Source organism: Ptychodera flava, chromosome 7, assembly GCF_041260155.1.
Source record: "Ptychodera flava strain L36383 chromosome 7, AS_Pfla_20210202, whole genome shotgun sequence".
NCBI lineage: Eukaryota > Metazoa > Hemichordata > Enteropneusta > Ptychoderidae > Ptychodera > Ptychodera flava.
This window is the reverse complement of record NC_091934.1, coordinates 26,069,458-26,089,662: the sequence shown is the minus strand read 5'-3', so window position 1 is coordinate 26,089,662 and position 20,205 is coordinate 26,069,458. Positions and strand designations below refer to the sequence as shown.

The 20,205-nt window shown below is 38.0% G+C and overlaps 1 protein-coding gene across 1 annotated transcript; it reads right to left on the bottom strand.

Annotated features, from left to right (window-relative positions):
* Positions 1-1,216: 1,216 nt before the first annotated feature.
* On the bottom strand, positions 1,217-19,859 carry LOC139137106 (E3 ubiquitin-protein ligase TRAIP-like). The gene is made up of 11 exons (XM_070705069.1): positions 19,631-19,859; positions 16,777-17,292; positions 13,975-14,110; positions 10,548-10,715; positions 10,347-10,441; positions 8,391-8,504; positions 8,050-8,137; positions 6,722-6,900; positions 3,808-4,000; positions 2,229-2,384; positions 1,217-1,521 (listed from the first exon to the last, which is right to left on the bottom strand). Exons 2-11 carry the CDS (start codon positions 16,869-16,871, stop codon positions 1,405-1,407), a joined length of 1,341 nt encoding a protein of 446 aa, XP_070561170.1. The 5' UTR covers positions 16,872-17,292; positions 19,631-19,859; the 3' UTR covers positions 1,217-1,404.
* Positions 19,860-20,205: the final 346 nt, after the last annotated feature.

Below are 20,205 nucleotides of genomic sequence, written 5' to 3'. Positions count from 1 at the left end.
TACTGGGCCAAAAGAAAGATACATGGCAGTGATGTAACCAAGGAATCGAGGCATGGTGTTTTTGTTAAGCCCTCCTTATAATCCAAAAGCCCCATATAATTTGCTATTTTGTATACATTTAGCTCTGAAGATGCTGGCTGCCAGTGAGTCACTAACTTCACAAAAACTGCAACAAAATAAAATTATACGGTGAATGCATACTATGCAATCTGCACACGCAGATTATAGCCCAGCGTGGATAATTTTAACCCAGCTAGAGAGTCTCAAAGTCGCTCAAGTGCTTTTACCACAGGGGCTCATAAGTGGCTATTTAAGTCAATATTACAGAGTTTTTCTTTCTTTTTAAATGTTACAAATGGCAGCTGAAGAGCACAACAGTTGCGTAGCTGTCTTTCGTGTAGCTTGTATTGGCATGTATAGTGCGCCCTCAATGGGGAATGTGATCATATGTAAATACGACCTTTAGTTCTGTGACCTCTAGCCAATTCCTCTGGCCATGCCTACTGGCCATGCGTACAGACGTCGCGGGAAATTAGTACAGTAAGCATAGCAAGGGCAGGGCAGGAAATAGGCATGGCTAGAGGTCACAGAACTAAAGGTCACATTTACTTTCTTTAATCACTTTATTGCATAACAACAGACTTCGGAAAGTGCAGTATAGCAAGAACAAAACTAAACATTGCATAAAACATTGTTGTCTATGTCTTTACCTGCAGCTGCTGGGGGAAACATATGAGGACGCACTATACATGCCAATACAAGCTACACAAAAGACAGCTACACAAGTGTTGTGCTCTTCAGCTGGTTTATTCGTAACATTGAAAAAGAAAGAAAAACGCTGTAATATTGACTTAAATAGCCATTTATGAGCCCCTGTGCTTTTACCCCCAAAGTGCTGGTCAGACTACCTAGCTAGATTATAATTATCAATGTCACTTTAAACTCCATGCAGAGATTGCATACCATAGGTCAAGGCCTGAGTCCCATTGTGTGGCTGGTAAACTGATGACGAGATATAGTACTAAACTTCATGAAATGACAAACACATTAATGTGAAAGATTTAATCACTGGAAATAATTTCAAAATCATGTCAAGTTTCCTTGCAAACATGAAATTAGTAAAAGACACCTCACTGCTGCCAATAGTTCCTAGACCTGTCTTATTGAGAACCCATTTCACATCATCCCCCTCTTGCTCCCCCCCCCCCCCCCCCCCGGGTCAAAAAAACCCCTCCTGATCAACCTCTCATTACCATAATGTCCCGACAACAGCACAACGTTGACATGAGGGGTGAACCTCACAAAGACATTTAATTGCAGGAATTAATGATGGAATATACATAAAGTACTATATAAATAATTTAGATCTTTCTATCTATCTATCTATCAATAGTTCTGCTGTTATCATTTTTTCAGAAATTCGTTGAGTGTCCTGAGTGACGAGTCGGGTTTGGTGACGCGTCTTCTCTTGGCTGGCTTTACAATTCTCTTCGGCGGCGGTAGGAAATAATCTCTCGGAGACTGAGCACGGTTATTGAGGAAAAACAGTTACAACGTGAAAGCAAAAGAAATCATTGTTTGTGTGGCCTACAGCGAGATGAATGAGCACTGAGTAGTGCTCTGTATGCAGTGTACACAAACTTTGTGTGACACTAATCTTCATCTTTCTCTGTCCCTATGTCTGTCTCTGTCTGTCTGTCTACATGTCTCTTTTATCCCTCAAACCCAAAACACCTATTAAGTACACGACAGCAAAACAATGATTTCCATCGTTTCCAAAGTTGTGAATGTCCTTGTCTAATTAAGAACAATCTTATGGCTTTATCTTTCTTGGGAATTTACATGATGATCTTGTCATTCCTTGCACAAATTTTGGAAACAGCTGTCAAAACAGATGTCAAAGGTGAAACATGGCATTAGTGATGCACATGTACATTGAACATGTCCTTGACCTTAAACAGGAAATAAGCACAGGTGAGAGTTGGATAGGACACTTGCTACATGTCCTTTTGTCTGAAATGAATTGGTAGAATCTGCCTCATCCTCGCTGAATAATAGTTTGAAAATTTTGGGCATTCTGAATTTAGGGGTCAAATAATTTTTGTGACCCCCTTGGATTTTCTTCCTTGATTATAAAAAAGTAAGAGTTCAAAACTTTTTAAAGAAAAGTATCTGTAACACTTATCAAGTTTGGATTTTCAAGCTGCTTGCATGATTCCAAAGGATACAGCTTCGATGACCGTATGATGACCTCCTAATCCATTGTAACCTGTTCGTATACTTGCGTTTACGTTGGTTTCTCCGAGTCGTCGTTTCTTGAACAGATCAGAATTTGCATAGAGGTAGGACAAATAATCTTCTTCAGATTGCCTGATGGCTTTCGTCTGGAACGCAACGATGACAAAAAGAATCACATGTAATATTATAAAGATAGTCAATGATCGAGTGAATTTCTTACAGCAGAAGACTGTTTAGTCATTTCTAGTGCAGGGTTCTCCTCAATGGGAATTTAAGGGGTGGACCACCCTCTGTTTTTGGAGCAATCTATTCATATGTTAATAACTGTACATTTCTGCAACAAAAGAATATGCAAATTATGTATTGTTATGTAAATTGGCTGCCTCTCTGTTTTTCCAAGCTATGGAGAAGACTGTAGTGAGTGCATGGCATGGCACAATGTCACTTGCCTTACTTCCATGGTTTTTCACAAGATTGATTTTTAGTGGTGGTCTATCCCTGTATTTGGAGTAATACTGTATTCCTCCGATTCTAAGACCCCCTTTCCAAAACCAAAGATGACAAAAAAGATGTGGGGGGTCTAATAAACAGGTGTCATTGCAAAATCGAATGTCACAGTTAATTTATGATCATTTATGCAATGTTATGCAAAGTTTTATGCCAATGATTTTTTGATTCACGCTACAGACAACTCTTACTTATACTTTGTGATATCGACTCATGCCATGCTACATCGATACTGGCAGTCGAATCTGTACAAGTATAATAAATTACTGGAGATCCGCAAGTTTTCAAATATAACGTATTTGCCATACCTTCTTTTACGAAACAATACGATATAGGTTTATTTCTACGATAACAACCAAACAAAAGAAAATATTTTTCCACAAAAAACGAATATGCAAATTACGCTTTGTTATGTAAATTTGTCATCCCTCTACTTTCCAAGGCAGTGGTAGACCCTTACTTCTTTCGGACCCCCTAGAATAGTGTAAATAAGCACAATGACACAGCTTTGGAGTCTGTTTGTCCAATATAAGAAACAGTTATGAAAAATCAGATTTTGACAACTGCAACCCATAAACCATCACTTCCTTCTGGGTTTTGTCCTTTCAACGTGAAAATGGGTATTATTGTAATTAAGGTATGTTTAAAAATATCACAATAAGACAATCCAAATATATAATGCATGCGAAACACAATATGAGTGTAGTCTAGATTCTGTAACGTGATTGATGTGTCTCGTACACTAACAGCATTGACCTGGAGCACAGAGGCTTGGTTCCTGTACAGAGAGTCCATTGCAAAAGTGAAAATCAAACCATACTATTACTATTTGCAATATGGCAAGACAGGCTTGTAAAACCAACAAGGGTGAAAGGTCATAGAGGTAATAATGTAATTACTTTGGTAACTTCATGACTGAATCAAGATTCTTGTTACCGGGTAGCACGATGGGTTAACTAGTTGTCAGCGAGAAAATTTTGTAAGCTGATTTTGTTGTCTTTCTGGAAAATTCCTAAAAACATCATTTTTTCTCAAGAATGGTTTGGTCACTAGTGCACTTACCTTTTTATTTTTTTCGGCAAGGGCGGTTGTCTTGACATAGGGAATGTCAAACTCCTTACACACCTTCTTGATTTTTGCAGCGGGACTTTCACTGATCACTTCCGGGGTGTCCGGAAAACCAGGACTCAAGTCAAAGCCACCTCCCTCTGGGCTGGAGAGCGTCGGTTTGTCTTTGTATATCTGAGGTGCTGGGCTGAAATGATGGGTAAAGAAGATATGGGCATGGTCCTGCCCGTCATTAAGCCTTTCAGGACTGATCCCTATGTACCAGTATAGGGGTGGGTAATTTACCAGAAAGTCAGGCATGAAAGGGTTAACCTTTTCACCACAATGGTTTGGCCCAAATCCATTGTTATCAACAGCGATTATGGCCTATTTACGAATGCATGGGGGTGAACAGGTTAAAACGGGAACATCTAAGAGTTATTATCGATATAAATGGCATTACCTTTGCTGTTAATATAATATAACAAATAAAACAAAGTCACACTTCTCACTGATCATGCTCACATAATGACAAATTTTCATGGGTGCTCACTTTCTGGCCATCCTGTACAATTTTACATCTTAAGGTAGAATGCGCCTCGAGGACAGATAGTCAGACTCTCAAACTTTTACGATTCCTTTCTGATCTATCACTTGTGTGAGTTCATTTTAACCCTTTTCCTGCCAGACAGTAATAACTGTATCACTTCCCCATCAGCCAAGTCAGTAAAAAGCGGTATTGAGCAAAAACATGACGTATTTTCACCCACTTGGCTTGGTATGTTATAGCCTCTTTTGTCCAAAAAAAAATCAACTTTACAGTGTTATGTTTTCAACAGCCTTCAAATGTACAGTATTATGTTAAAATACACCATATGGAATACGTTGTGTTTCATTAATTTTAACCATCTTGACCTGGTGGTGAAATATGGACTTGGCAGGAAAAGGGTTAAAGCTCTTTGAGTAAGAAAATTTTTCACCATCTTAGTTTTTTTCAAAATAGAAAATTTTATTTTACTACATAGAGTTAACACAGGGTTGGCAGCCATTTTGACTATCAAATACTGGTAAATCTCTGGTAATTTGTTTCTCTAGTACAAAAGTTTGCACAGTGATCCCTGATTTGTATTCTTGAGTTTGAAAGAGAATGGTTGAAATATTCCTTGAGGAATGTTCGAGCAAAAGTTTAAGTCGTTTAGTAAAACTTTTGAGGCCCATACTACCTAAAAAGACAATCTATAGAGTAGCCAACTCGCTGATAAGGTCAGCAGCAATATACAAATGCTGTGATTTGCAAGTATATGTACACAGCCCTCAATATTTCCGACCATTAACCCCTTGACTACCTATGGCGCAGGATATATCCGGCGCCATATTGAATTACCATATACCTTGAATGCCGGAAATATCCGGCACAGTTAAAAAGGCTTATTTGCTTCGTTTTTGTCCCTAAAAATCCCGTAATTTCGGCGTCGGCACAGCACGACTAAGATTGATGTATTCTGATCTGGCCTGAATGTGATTGCGCCCCTGTACGTCCGAGTATGGCCAAAATCCGGAAGCAAATGTCGTGACCCGTGACCTCAACCCTGAAAGGTCAGGCTGATCACAGAAGTGTCGTGCTGATTGTTTACAGCGAAGATGTTTATGGCTTTTTTTTATTGAAATGAAATGTTTATTTATTGAAAACAAATGATTTATATGTAAATATGTTCTATTAACAGCAATATTCGTGAATGAAACTAGAGGAAATACAATTTTTTACTATAAGCCAGTGAAATTTTATAGCAGCCATATTATCAATATGACTGGTCACATGACTGGTCATGTGTTTGGTCATGTGATATGTTGTTCCCTAAAATGTATTTTTAAATATTGTGAATTATTTTTGATAAATCATAACCATTTTAGATGCATGTTTCTGCAAGGAAGACATAAAGCAGGTGTTTACAAATATAAAATGTGTTGATTTTCAAATACAGAATTATGTCAGATGCTGATGTTTGTGGTTCATTTACTCTGCCTTTTGTGAGAAAAATCTTAAATAGGTACATCTATAAATAAAGTAAAGGGTAGTTATTATTACATATATGTAAAGACAATGCCATGAAAATTGCAACTGTATTCAAATTTGCGTCATTTTATGGATTCAAAACACGTCCTGATGCTTCAAATATTCATATTCTTTGCCAACTCTGGTCACATGATGTGTCATGTGATCAGTCACGTGACCTGGAAATACAAAACTTATGTATGAAAAAGTGGGAAATTTCATGCTGATTCAGAAAATATATGGTTTATTGGTACTTACTTAATTTTTACTCTAAACAGTGTTCATGCAATGACCACACCCAAGGTTTTATCAATATTTACATAAGGGGCCTGGTATGTAGGAATACATTGGCCTTGGTAGTCAAGGGGTTAAGACCAGAATGTCTAAATAAAAAAATGCAACTTTCGTTTTGACTGTTGCTTCAATATTACCTATATCATGAATTTTAAAAAATCAACGTTCTCAACAAGGAGATTTTGAGGGATGAGCAAACCACTCTGTTTTTTCAAGCAATATATTTGTATGTTAATAACCATACAAAAAAAAATTCATGATAAAGAATATGCTAATTATGCATTGTTATGTAAATTGAATGTTCCTCCAATTCTTCAAGCTGTTGAGAACACCAGAAATTGTGATGCTGAGGTTTACTGTTACATAGATATTTTCTGTCTAGAACATTTCAGGTACCGTCTACTCATAAGGAAGTGACACACCCACCCTTCCACAGAAAACCAATTTCTATATATTGGTCACTTTTTCTCGAGCCCTTTAGTGACCACTATACACAAGTGTGATTGTATTTGGCACAATGATGATAAATGATAGAGCTACTCCATGTGTGAGCCATGGTCTATTAGATGGTTTTACACATACCTTTCATTCACTAGTCTTGTAATAGCGCCCTCGGCCCCACTGGGCGAATCAACCGCCCTCTGCAGTACCTCCACTTTCTTCGATAGACTTTTCTTCTCGTCCTCAACATGTTGGAGATCGTCCTCCACCAGCTTCAACTGTTTTTGAAGAGCATTGCATTCTTTGGTTTTCTCCATCAACTGTGGCAACCAACAAAGACAAGAACATGAAAATTTGGCCAAAATATAATTTGAAGTTGTCAATACTATAAAACTCACATACCTGGTATGGGTGTAGTAGCAAATATGCTTTAACCCTTTGAGTACTGTAATTTTTCCCTCAATTTACCAATTTTTACAAATTTCTCTGTAGTAGTTTTGATAATTTTGGCCTAAACAGACCTTCGTTTAAATTGGCTACAGTTTTTTATCAAAATTTGCGGAAATCTAAAAACATATTGTCTAGATTAAAAAATAGTCTGCATTATATTATTTAAAGTTGACAAAAATTGACTTAAGCACTCAAAGGGTTATTCAGCTGTGGTTTTTCAACAGTTCTACATTTCATTTACTGCAATAAATGTGAAAATTTCTTTTGCTGGGATAGCAGGTATGAAATTTATCGACACCTGTAAGTGGAAAAAAACTTTCACAAGGTAGACTTAACCTCTGACCTCCTGAGATCCAACCGTCCTTCCCTTTATAAATCCATTCTCTCAGGGAATTGCACTTTACTTTATTACCAGACTGACTTCATCTAAAAGTTATGCTCAACATTTGATCAGCATGCAGACAAAATTACAGTGGGTTTCAATTTGGCGCCACAATTCTGTATGTGAGACAGACACATTGTTCACATAAAAGTCTAGCTTGGGTATCACCACACTTTTCGAAGTCATTGACTCCTTGACTAGTTACAGTAAACCAGCATGGGGCAGCTCTGTCTGGACCGATAGATGAACAGTTGTCTGCACTTGATCTACAATGTAAAATGTAGCTGTTTTTAGTAACAGTGACAGCTTAAGTTCAAAGATGTTTGCTGAAACTAAAACTGCCTCCCGCTCCAGATTTGTGGCATCGAATCGGAACCCACTGTATCTCTCTTAAATTCCACCTGTTGATCAGCTATCTGTTCAGTGCCCTGAAATAATCTGATTATTGATGTCAACATTATTTAAAAAGTCAAAATTACACTGAGTATCAGTTGTCATGGTGAACTCAAATTTCTCATATTTTGGATATGTTATGAGCACAAAAGAAACATTCAACAAAATTCAACCAGGTTAAAAAAGCACCAAAAAATGACTTGATGTCTCCGTGTCTAGAGGTAGTGACTGTTCCAGAGGTTACCTTTTTGTTTTTCACTTGTATAGTTCTGCTGACTTCTTCCAGTTCATCTCTCAGCTTGTGTTTGCCTTGTTTAGTGTTATCAAACTCTCTGCAAGAAACAAAAGATGAGCACTGATGGTAAAAAAGATCTTGACTTTTGGGTCTTGTACATATTATGTTTACATATTTCTGGTGAAATAAATTCACTTCAAATCAATAAAGCACATATTGTACTTCGAGGAAACAAATGCATGCATACAACCAAATACTTTAAATAATAAACAACAATCGGGTACACAGATGTCAATTGTCTTTTACATTTCACAGTCTCTATATGAAAATTGGAAAAGGAGTGTACTTACTTTTTCAGTGACACAACGTATGTTGCAAGATCTTTCAGCGCATGTTGTCCGCTACCGTAATTTTGCAACATCTCTTCAACTTCTCTTGTGTTTTCTGTCATGACAGCCTCGAACCTACGACACACATAAAATGAGTTGAACGAGCCAAGTTTTACTTGAAACAAGATGAATTTTTCCAGACGCACGCAGGGCTCACGAAACCACACTCATAACATTTGTAATTTCTAGGATACCAAAAACTGCATGTAAAATAACAAATTTTTAACCCTAATCCTGCAAGACAGTATCACTTCCCCATGTGCCGAGTCAGTAAAAATCGCTATTGGCCAAATCCATGTATATTTTCATCTGCTTGGCTTGGTACGTTATTCCAAGTTTGGTCAATAAAAATGACATTTATAGACATAAAGGAATTCACAGGTCATCAAATATTAACGTTTTTGTTGACATACAACAGATGGGGTCTGTCACGCCTCACTGGTTTGAACCAAATTGACCTGATGGTGACATTTGAACTTGGCAGGATAAGCGGCAATTTGGCACATGTTCACACAGAAAGCATATACCAATGGAATGTACTCTATACATGGAGGACATTCATGAAGAAAAAAGGTATGTCGATACAGAGGACATGCAAGAGAAGACAGTGTGCATAATAAAAAACGATTGCCACTCTGGGCTTTCCCGTCCCTCATACAATAAACTCAGGGCACGGTTTATTTCCACATACACCTGTACAGGTACATGTACTGTACTGTACCATATACACCTGTACAGGTACATGTACTGTACTGTACCATATACACCTGTACAGGTACATGTACTGTACTGTACCACATGCACCTGTACAGGTACATGTACTGTACTGTACCACATACACCTGTACAGGTACATGTACTGTACTGTACCACATACACCTGTACAGGTACATGTACTGTACTGTACCACATACACCTGTACAGGTACATGTACTGTACTGTACCACATACACCTGTACAGGTACATGTACTGTATTGTAACACACCTCATCCGCAGTCTGTATTCTAATTCGCCAATTGATAGTCACGTGGGATGCATTCTTTTTGTGCTGATCCACGTAAACGACGTCATCAGGCATCATTTGTTGGAACTGTTGCCTGCCAGGCATCAGTTCCGAAAAATGATGCCCGCTGACGTCAAAAACGACATTGACGCGTGCGCGGACCGGAATGTAAACAAAGATGTCGTCTGCGGCCGATCGAAACGATAGTCGAGAATTTTTTTGGTTTATCCTACTTTCTGAAGAAGAATTTAATGCTTTGGTTTCCAACAAGGACTCGAAACGGACGAAAACTATAATCAAAGGTGCATTGAACGTTTTGCAGAAGTATTGCGATCCTGTTAGGAAAAACGTTTTCTTACTGAACCACTCCAACATATTACATCATAGGTCTACATGAGACAAGTTTTGTGTATAGTACGTTCTTATTCATGGCTACGGATGAGATGTGTTACAAAACACATATTGACTGGCCATGAGGGCAACAGAATACGTCTTTAACCCCTCGGGCCTGTGAGTCACCCCCAAAACAGACTGTTTCCCTCGGCCTACGGCCTCGGGAAACAGTCTGTTTTTGGGGGTGACTCACAGTCCCTCGGGGTACAGACGTATGCTGTTGCCCTCATGGCCAGTCAATATGTGTATACTGTACCATATACACCTGTACAGGTAGATGTACTGTACTGTACCACATACACCTGTACATACTGTATGGTACTGCCAGCGCTCACTCAATAGAATTAATTTGCAAAGCTGCTGTGCAACAGATATATAAGTGATTCACAGTGTTCGTATATTTTCATCCAATATTTTCAAATCAAGCAAGGGGAGCTTTCTTTGGAAGAAAATGTACAGCACTTATCAGGTGGACTTTGGTGAAAACACAGATTACCAATCTATTTGAAACTGATGCATACCTTTCTAATCTTTTCAGTTTGATTCTCAGATCTCTTGCTTCTTTCCTGGCTCTCTCTGCGTCATCTTGCTTCAGACTGAGAATTTTCAGTTGTTTCTGTGAATATATAGAAAACAGAAAAAAAAAAAATTATGTGAAACGCTTGGCATATTGGCATGTGGAATGAGGGATTTGAGATTTTTCGATGGGATTATATTCTCACCCGTAAAACACTATTTGTACTTTCTGCTTTGTTGGCTCTGTCCATCAAGTCACCGATTTTACTTTCCAGGCTGCTGATCTGATCATAAAGTCGCTCCTTTTCTTTCTTGAGATCGGACTTCTCTTTCTTCTGCTGGCTCAGCTGGGCTTTCACCCGGTCAAGTTCATTCTGGGAACACAAGGAAAGACAGGGTCAATGATATTGATACTGATTAAGACGTTAAGCAATGGCAGATTTTTCATTCCTATTATTCCTATTATTCCTCCACAGCTCCCATGCTTGCATATTGCTCAGTTTTCTCCACAGCCCTGGAAATGAGGGACAGCTAATTTACATAAAATGAATAATATGCATATTCATTTGTTCTGGAAATATATTCTTTTGTTTCGTTATTTACAAATGAATACTGTGCTCTCCCTGGCCTTTCAAAATTGTTAGTAAATTTACGAATTCGGTTCAAAAAATATAAGTAAGCACAAATTATGTAATGCTGAGCCCGCAAATTTTCAACAAGCACTTTTTGTACTCAATAAATGATTTTAAGGGGATAGAAATGATGAATGATTTTATTATAGACAAAGGAAAGTGGAAAATTCCTTTTTGTGACAATGAACACTTCTATTTTGATACGCATTTTCAAAAGATCCATTGAATAACACAGTACATCATGGGTCATGACTGCTTGCAACATTGAAATTTCTTCCTTGTCTCAATAAAGTGTGTCATTTTGGTCAACCGGCCCATGAATGTTATTCAATTAATCGATCTTTAGTACATAACATAACATTTTCAAGTATATTGTGACACAAATCGTAACTCCCTTTGTGTGTGTAGTCAGTGGTTGATGATTATATATATTAATATATGAAGTGGTCATTAATATTATCAGTGTTTGCACAAGTTTTAGATGCTAGAAAATCTGTCCCCTGTTTTTCATATTTGGAAAGCTCTGTTACTTTGAAAGTATGCATGTCATCCATAGGTCTTAGGTGGTGCCTCTTGGTAGCTGCAGTCATTACCCATGTTCATCTCTAAAATTCTTTTAAAACAACCACTGATCAGAACATTTGGCAGTCTGTGGTTTTGCACAAATTTTGTCTCATCTCAATCAAATTTAAGTATGCAAACTGAGACTGGTGATCCTGCTAATGTTTTCTTAGAGAGAGTTACACTTTTAAAACGCTGCAGATGATCGTCATTTATTTTTTTGTCTGGATCATCTAAGAAAACTATCAGTTTTCATAACATTTGCTGAGACAGTTTCTTGTAAAATGTTTTGAAGGAAACCTATTAAAATTGGCAAGCTGACTGAAAAATTCAATCTGCAGATCGTCAAATGACAAATCTATGACAACTAAGATTTCCGGCTAAGATTTCCGGCTCGCTTCTACCTCCATGCACAGACAAACACTTTGCGGTACATTGTTCAACCATGCGCGGTCCGGACTGTAGTTTGCCTGTCTTTCAGGCTGACTGTCTTGATCTCTTCTCGGCGGTTTCATTGTTTAGTATTTTTTTCATATCAGTTGCCGTTTTTATGCCCAACTTTCTTTCCCAGCTGAGGATACTATCTATCTAAAGCATTTGTAACTGCCCGCTTCCCTCGATCCGCTTCAACCGTCGATTCAGAATGTTGACAGCATGTGAGTGTTTGGGTGTCTCGAAACTACCGTACTGCATGACACACCAGTATGAGAGTACACGACCCGGGGATCTTGAAATCTTTTTGCGCATGCTCATGTTATCACAGGTCAAAGTCCAAAGCTATCTATCACCATATGTTGATGCGCCGATGATAGGGGCAGCGTAGGTTTTGAAAGACGAGATATGACAGTATTTCCCCAGAATTCACAATCTTGACCGAAAATCAGGATTCAAAAATAACAAAATTGTTCGTAAATGGCCGATCGGACATCTATTTTTTTTCATAAATTTTCATTTTTGTTTGTAATTTATGAACGTTACGAGCGACAGCGAGAGCACAGGAATATATCGCTAAAAAACAAAGGGATGACAATGCCAGCTTGTTGAATCTGGTCATTCCAAGTTTACCGGTAATGTGTATAGAGTAGAAATAGTTACAGTGTGTCAAAGAGAAGCTGTAACCAGTGAGGGGCTCTAAGAGAATTACACTAGAAAGTTTCTTGGCTCCATTAAATGAAATTAGGGCTTTTTGAAAAACTAGGGCGGTGAAAATTTATTTTTGAATAAATTAGACAATTAATACTTTTTCTTTCATCAAGAGCTTTAAAATGAGCCCCAAAAGAGGTAGATCAGAAGAGAACTGACAAAATTTGAAAGCCTGAATATCTGTCCCAAAGGCACCTCAGGGACAGATATTCAAACTCTCAAATTTCTACAATATGCTACAATTCTTTCTAATCTACCAATTATGGCCGCTCATTTTAAAGCTCTTGGAGGAAGAAAACCTTTCACCGCCTTAGTTTTTCGAAAATCACAAATTTAATTTTTTCCCACAGAGTAACATGTAAAACAGGGATGGCTGCCATTTTGAATTTCAAATATTGCAAAATGTTAGGTAATTTGTTTCCCTAGTTCCAACCATTGCACGGCGACCCCCAATTTTTATTATTCATGATTTTGTAAGAGAAAAGGTTGAATGTTTCATTGAGGAATGTATGAGCAAAACTTTAAGTTTTTCACTTTTGAGGCGCATACTACCTTAGGGGACAAAGTCGGCCATTTTCCATGAATTTTGTTTAATACAAGATACTATTTATCTAGTTTGACATGTTGAAAGATATTGAATGAATGGGTGACCATGCATATATTTGACCCAAGTTTTAGACACAATACATGAAACCAACGCAATAATGAATTAATGGTCATGACCAGTAATTCATTCTCGCGATGGTTTTATTTAATTTGTCTAAAACTTGGGTCAAATATATGCATGGTCACCTATTCATTCAATATCTTTCAACATGTCAAACAATATAAATAGTATCTCGTATCAAACAAAATTCATGGAAAATGGCCGACTTTGTCCCTTTAAACAATGGTGTTTAAAGGTTAAACAGCATTGTCATATTTTTGGAGGTGTTTTTAAGTTTGACAAGGTGTCTCTGCATTTCCATTAGAGAAGGTAAGAGGAATATCTGCAAAAAACTGAGCCAGAACTTCTTTATGGCAGTAATCATGACTTGCCTAAGAGGTGCCTTTTGTGATGAATGAATGTAATCACACCCCCTAGCATAATGTTAAACTGTCCTACATCTTGTACCATGACATGATATCACATGGGCCAAGCATTGAACTTTAAAGTCAGATAAGGTGCATCTGAGTAACACATGATACAGGACAGACAATCGTTGGCAGTGAACTCAATAAAGTAGAGAAATAAATAAATAAATAAATAAATAAATAAATGAGTAAGTTAGTAAGTATATAAATAAATAAATAATACCTTGAGTGATGAAGGGTCAACATCTTCTGGTGAATCATCAGAAATTTCAAAGTAAATTCGTCTGATGATGTTACGCTGACAGCAATCAGCCCTGCACTGGGGACATGTCTTGGACTGGTTTGTCCATCTCTGCAGACTGAAGGGAGATGTCAGAGTTGAAAGGATTGTTGAAAGATAAGTGCTGCAGAAAAATGTGGTCTTGACAGCAACATTTAAGTCTAGGTAGTCTGCGACCGTGTGTGCGCCTGTAAATGAGTGAGAGTGGACAGAGCGCCCTCTATGTTTATCTGATGGAATTTTGTACAAAAGTGAAGTTCTACAGGAAAACAGCATTTTCGTTGTTTTTGGACATGAATCCAGGGCTCCCGCTACCCGATCGCCAATTAGCCAAATGCGAAAGAAAGTTAAAAATGGCTACAAAAATTCAAGTTTGGCGAACATAGTGGCTAATGAATTTTTCCTGCCCAGGTGCCACCTCAACAAAATATACAGCTAACAATAAAATGTTGTAAGATGTCGAAACAGTTTACCCTCCTTCCTACAAAGTTGCAATGTATTGAAACAGTTTACTCTCCTTTCTACAAAGTTACAGTTCCCTGGTACGTGGAGCGGACATTGTTGCTGTTCCGTCTGCGGTACATAGAGGCTTTGTTTTGCCTCCGTGAGTCCCGTTCGTCCCTTCAGTCTATCTAGAAGTTTTACCTACTTTGCTAGAATCAAAATTTGGCCTGCAACTACTCAGTTTGATAGTAAAAACAGTAATTTAAAAGGGAAATTTCACAAACGGAGCAATAATGCAAAGGAAGAGGAGAAAAATTGAGGTTTTCTGAAAGGTCAAGTCTAGGTCATCTCATCATCTGACGTCATGCATGAAGACCCCTTAAGTGTACAATTATGGTTCAAAAGAGCCACCTAGGGTGGGTCAATAGTTAAATGGCATTCAGCTTGACTGTCAGTTTTAAATTAAATTTATTAAGAGTCATTGCAAAGGGATATTGTCAACAGTAATTGTAGTAAGCATATCCATTGTCAAATCATCACATTTGTGAATTGCAATTTTGCATGTTATCATTAAAGCAACAATTCATTAAAATTGTTAATTCGGTCTATTTCAAACTGCTATAACTTATAAAAGAAATAATGTGATTCTGAATTATTTAATATTTTTGCAGATTCGACCAGTTTAATGATGTAGAAGTAAACATCACTAGACATTTCTTGATGATATCAAAATATCAAGTGAAAATATATCTGTGTTAAAATGTTATCATAATCATTAAAACAATGTATACTCTCAAACAGTGAGTAATTTAAATGAACATATATCATTGTGTCTTGTTTTACAAGAGTTGTGTTGGCTAAACCCTTTGGTCTCAAGAAAAATACTCAAAATGCTATTCAGCCTGCTTGATCACAACTGTCACATACAAGTAACACCGGGCCAATTGTATCTACACTGCAAGTGTGCTACTAAATGCTTTCTCCTGCACCATTTTTTCTTGTGGCTGAAACATTTTGGTTATGGAAGACTGCATAAATTTGCCGCATGAGAGGCTTGTAGCTTATGACAAGCTATCATACTGTGGACACTAAATGAATGCGGCAGAAATGTTCTGTACCTGTGGTAATATACGCTTCACTTTGCTACAGCACCAGATTTTTAGAATTCAATTGATACCTTATTTTATTTCTGGTGGTAAAATTTACCATCTGAAATGAAAAAGTATTTCTATCCTGGAAATGTCATAAAAACACAGATTATTCAATACAAACTGAACAAATATTTTTAAGGGAGATCGATTTGTAAAATTAGGAACTATCAGAATGCGGAGAAAGCTGTAATTGCCATGCTTAATTGAGATCATAAACTGGCTAAAAGTTGCTCAAAGTGGCTACAAGATTTTTGATTTGGCTAATCAGTTGGCTAATCATTTTGGTGACTTAGGGGGAGCCCTGTAATGTGGCGTTGCACTTAATATTCAGGAACAGAAAGGATGCGCAATGTTCTACACACTGACTCAATGAGCCCAAGACATGTGTGATGGGGTTCAAACCACAGTCCCTCCATCACATGTACTAAGCAATGACATGTAATGGAGGGACTGAGTACCAACCAACCCATATGTGCAAACATGTACAGAAATACATGCATTTGCATTTGCACACATGGTGTTGTTTGTATGGTGGTCCACCTAAATTCTAGGTTTAATCCATTGCAGTTATCTAATGACATGTGTATACTGACCATGAAAATATTACAATAAATTTTTTTTCAGACATGTTATTCTCTTCAACCATCAATTAAAAGACACAAATCAGAGGTTACTATGTAAAGCTTTGGATTGGATGAAAAGCCAATTACTTCAAACCGATAGATGTGTAAAATGTAGAATGGCAAATTTGTGTTACTTGTAGTGAGAAACATTGATTTTGACAATTTTCATAAAAATAAGACTGTGGGTTAAGAAATGAGTTCACACAAGATGTAGTCCTGTAAATAATTGAAGGGATAAATTTTATCAAGGTCAGAAAATCTGGTGCAGATGTGCGTTCTGCTCAATCTGATAACATTCAGATGAGGAGATGTTTAGGGCCTTTTTAGTATATATGTAGTTCAGCGGTCTTTCCTTGTATGGACATTGGTCCCCATAAAAAAAGATCATCACATTTCTACATCTGAGTTTAGTGAGACTCATACTGCTTTGCAAAGGACATTTCAGAAATCTAAGACTGTGGATGTGGCATATTGGATGGAAAGAAAGTGATTGAACTGTGTTCAAAAATTTGCTGCCAAGGACTCACCAGTGTTCATGGAATACATGTCCACACGTTGTGACTGAGATGTTACTGCTTGTCTCATACAAATCCGAGCAAATTGTACAGTATGCCCGAAGCATGATGGTCACAGCTATAGACTTTTCAGTGGCTCTTCATTGATTTTCACTTGTCATTGCATTTGGAAAAAAATCCCAGCTCAAATTGTAGTTCAAATAGCAATAGTATATTCTAAGGCAGCAAAGCAACAGGTGAATTCTTCGGTAACTGTCCTGAGTAACTGGTGTCGATAACTGGTGTTTGATGTGAATTCCACACTCAGCGAAATGTCTTTATACCTCAATGAACTGACACCTCTACATGTGATGGACGATTACACATGTTCTTCAAAAACCATCAACCGGGGACTGAAAATATGGTGTTGTCAATCGTGTAGTTGTGTCCAGCGTAACAGATGTGTGGCGAGGTCTCTTCACCTTTGATAAAAGAACTTTATATCACTGCTGTGTGTATTGGGAATGCCTCAACTTATGAACAGTGGTCCTGTAACAAACAAGTAAAGAATGACGTTAACGACTTCAGAGTACTGGCATTTTCCATGAGCAGGCCCAAAAAGTGTTTGTATTTTCCACACTTGCATGCATTGATGTACAACCCAGACATGTGAGTCATTTTCAATATATTTCAAAGTTGCTTGAAAAAAAATGATCAAAAAATAGCTATCAGAAAATGTCAATGTCAGTCTGTATGAAAAAACACACTGGAACTTATCCATTATTTCCATCTTGGAACATTTTACAGTTGCCTCTGATCATAAATATTCATGTATAGTTTTTGTTATTGCCATGTTTGTAGTTGAGGCTAACATAAAAAAACTACTTAAAAACATCAATATTGCTAGAGATCTAGTATAACAAATAAATCTATAATTTTTGGGCCGATAGAGGACATTTTGATAGTGATGAGTATCTCTTTTGCTTGAACAAAAGTTTTGAAGAGAGCAGAAAGTTGAAATAGTCTTCCTCAACATAAAATCTTTTAATCCTTTGAGCACCAAAGTAAACTTCGAAGTGTCTCCTTCAAAAGATATAAATAATGAATTTTTGTTCAGATTTTAACAAATTTTGATCAAAAACTGTAGCCAGTGAAAAATAACGTCCAATTGGTCCAAAATTATCAAAAATTTACAGAAAAAAAATCACAAAAATTGGTAAAATGTTGCACTAAAATTTTGGAGGCAAAAATTAAAGCACTAAGGAATAATATAAAGAGCAAGGTCATCAAGAGATCAGGTCATCCCCTTGTTTAAGGTAGTTTGGGCCTCGAAAGTGAAAGACTTAAACTTTTGCTCAAACTTTCCTTGAGGAATCTTTCAATCATTCTCTTTCAAATTCAAGAATAAAAATTGGGGGTCACTATGCAAATTTTTTTACCAGGGGAAACAAAGAAGTCAAGATTTACCGATATTTAAAATTCAAAATGGCCACCATCCCTGTGCTAACTCTATGGAGAGAAATAAAATTTTTAAATTTCAAAAAACTAAGCTGGTGAAAAGTTTTCTTACACCCAGAGCTTTAAAATGAACCCCTACAAGTGGTACATTAGAACAGAGAAGTCCAAATCTGTGTCTCCAAGGAACATTCTACCCTCACATCTTTACATGTGACTGGGACGTCCAAAGCTGAACGGACTGCTGAATTGCAAGTACAAATATGATTATGGTTATTTTATGTTCCTTTGGGCTGCTGACAACCCAAGCATTAGCTGCAGTGCCAAAGTGATGTAACCCATGACTATACCACTCACTGTGGAGGACAAAGACATCTTGTCTTTACACAAAATTTGTCCCCAATGCTGAAGCTTCATCAATACACAAGCTACAAAAATTGTATGGGCCAGCGCTACACAGAAAACACAACAGAAGAACTGCACACGGCTTGTGGGCTATACTTTATTGCAGCTACTTGTACATGGGCCATAGTTAATTCTGGTGAATTTCCACACTATTCTGTAATGTACCCGAACTACAATTGGTTGTTGTTAAGGGCCTGGGCACTGTTACATGCAGCAGTATTTTCCCCGAACCACTGCCACTTATGACCAGCTGCAGTACAGTAGCTCAAGGTCTTGCCTGGGTATTTGGGTCGGACGGTAAAACCATTGCCGTCCGACGAAAATACCCGGTGTAAGTAGCTCTACGTGGCAGGGATGTTCGGCCATTATCGGCGAGGACTATAGCCAGTAACAAACACCATGGCCCATAGACACTGGGGTGGGGGGGGAGAGTCTTCCCTCTCTACCGTCTATGGTAACAGACAGACTGCCCTGCCACGCAGAGCTATAGTGTAAGCAGTTTTTACCATGGTGACTGTCGACCACAGGCGTTATGTGGACCGGGTAGTTTGTAAAAGTGTAGTTTATGCTGTAAGTTTATGCCACGTTCCGAAGTTCTGATACGTAGCCTTACTATACGTATCATAACGTCGGAACGTGACACAAACTCACAGCATAAACTACACTTTTACAAACTACCCGGTCAACATAACGCCTGTGCTGTCGACCTAACACTTTGACCCCGAAGACATACAAACGGAGGATGCTACCCGGCGCTTAGCCCTGCGTACAGGTCTGTGTGTTCCCGGCGTTATATACGGCCTCCACCACATAACGCCGGGAACACACAGACCTGTACGCAGGGCTACCCGGCGCTAATCACAAGCGACTGTGGCAGGAGTGTGATCATACATCGCCACTCGACAACTGGTAGCGACCTTTTTACGTCTGTGGGTTATCGTAATCCATGATCGCATACATATCAGTTGGTACAAATTCAGGCGATCACAATGAAAAAGAACACAATAATATGAACGTAACGGCTTACCTTTCCGCAGGGTTTCTCTGAATTATAGTTGAAGGAATGAAATCAATGTCTATCAATCCAAGCGTTAGAGTATTTTAATAGACAGCGACGAAAGCATCAAGCACAAAAATTCGGCATCAAAACACACTGCCACGACCAACAAATTGTAATGTACGACGGTCTTCCAGACTTCAGCTGAGACAACGGGAACACTTGAAATTAAATATGGCGCCCCTTGAAATCTCATCTCAAGTCTCGTCTCGTGAAAGAGCGAAACAGGCTCGTGAACCAAGAGGGCGCTTGTCAGATCTTGGACGATCGTACAATCCCAGGTACGATCTATCGACATCCTGCATCGACATATGCCACCGATGTCTGGCATACATTGTGTAAATTTACTTGAAATGCTGTTCGCCTAGAACGCTTCTTTTTTTCTTTTCGCGAAAGTACACTATTGATATCACTCTTGCCTTTTCTTTAAAACGGCTGCTCATCCCTTTTACACATTTTTCGTTAAACTATTTACAGTAAATAAACTGTTCTTTTAGTAGACTGACGGTACGTGCCAAGCTGTGGATCCATAGCTGTGATGTTTT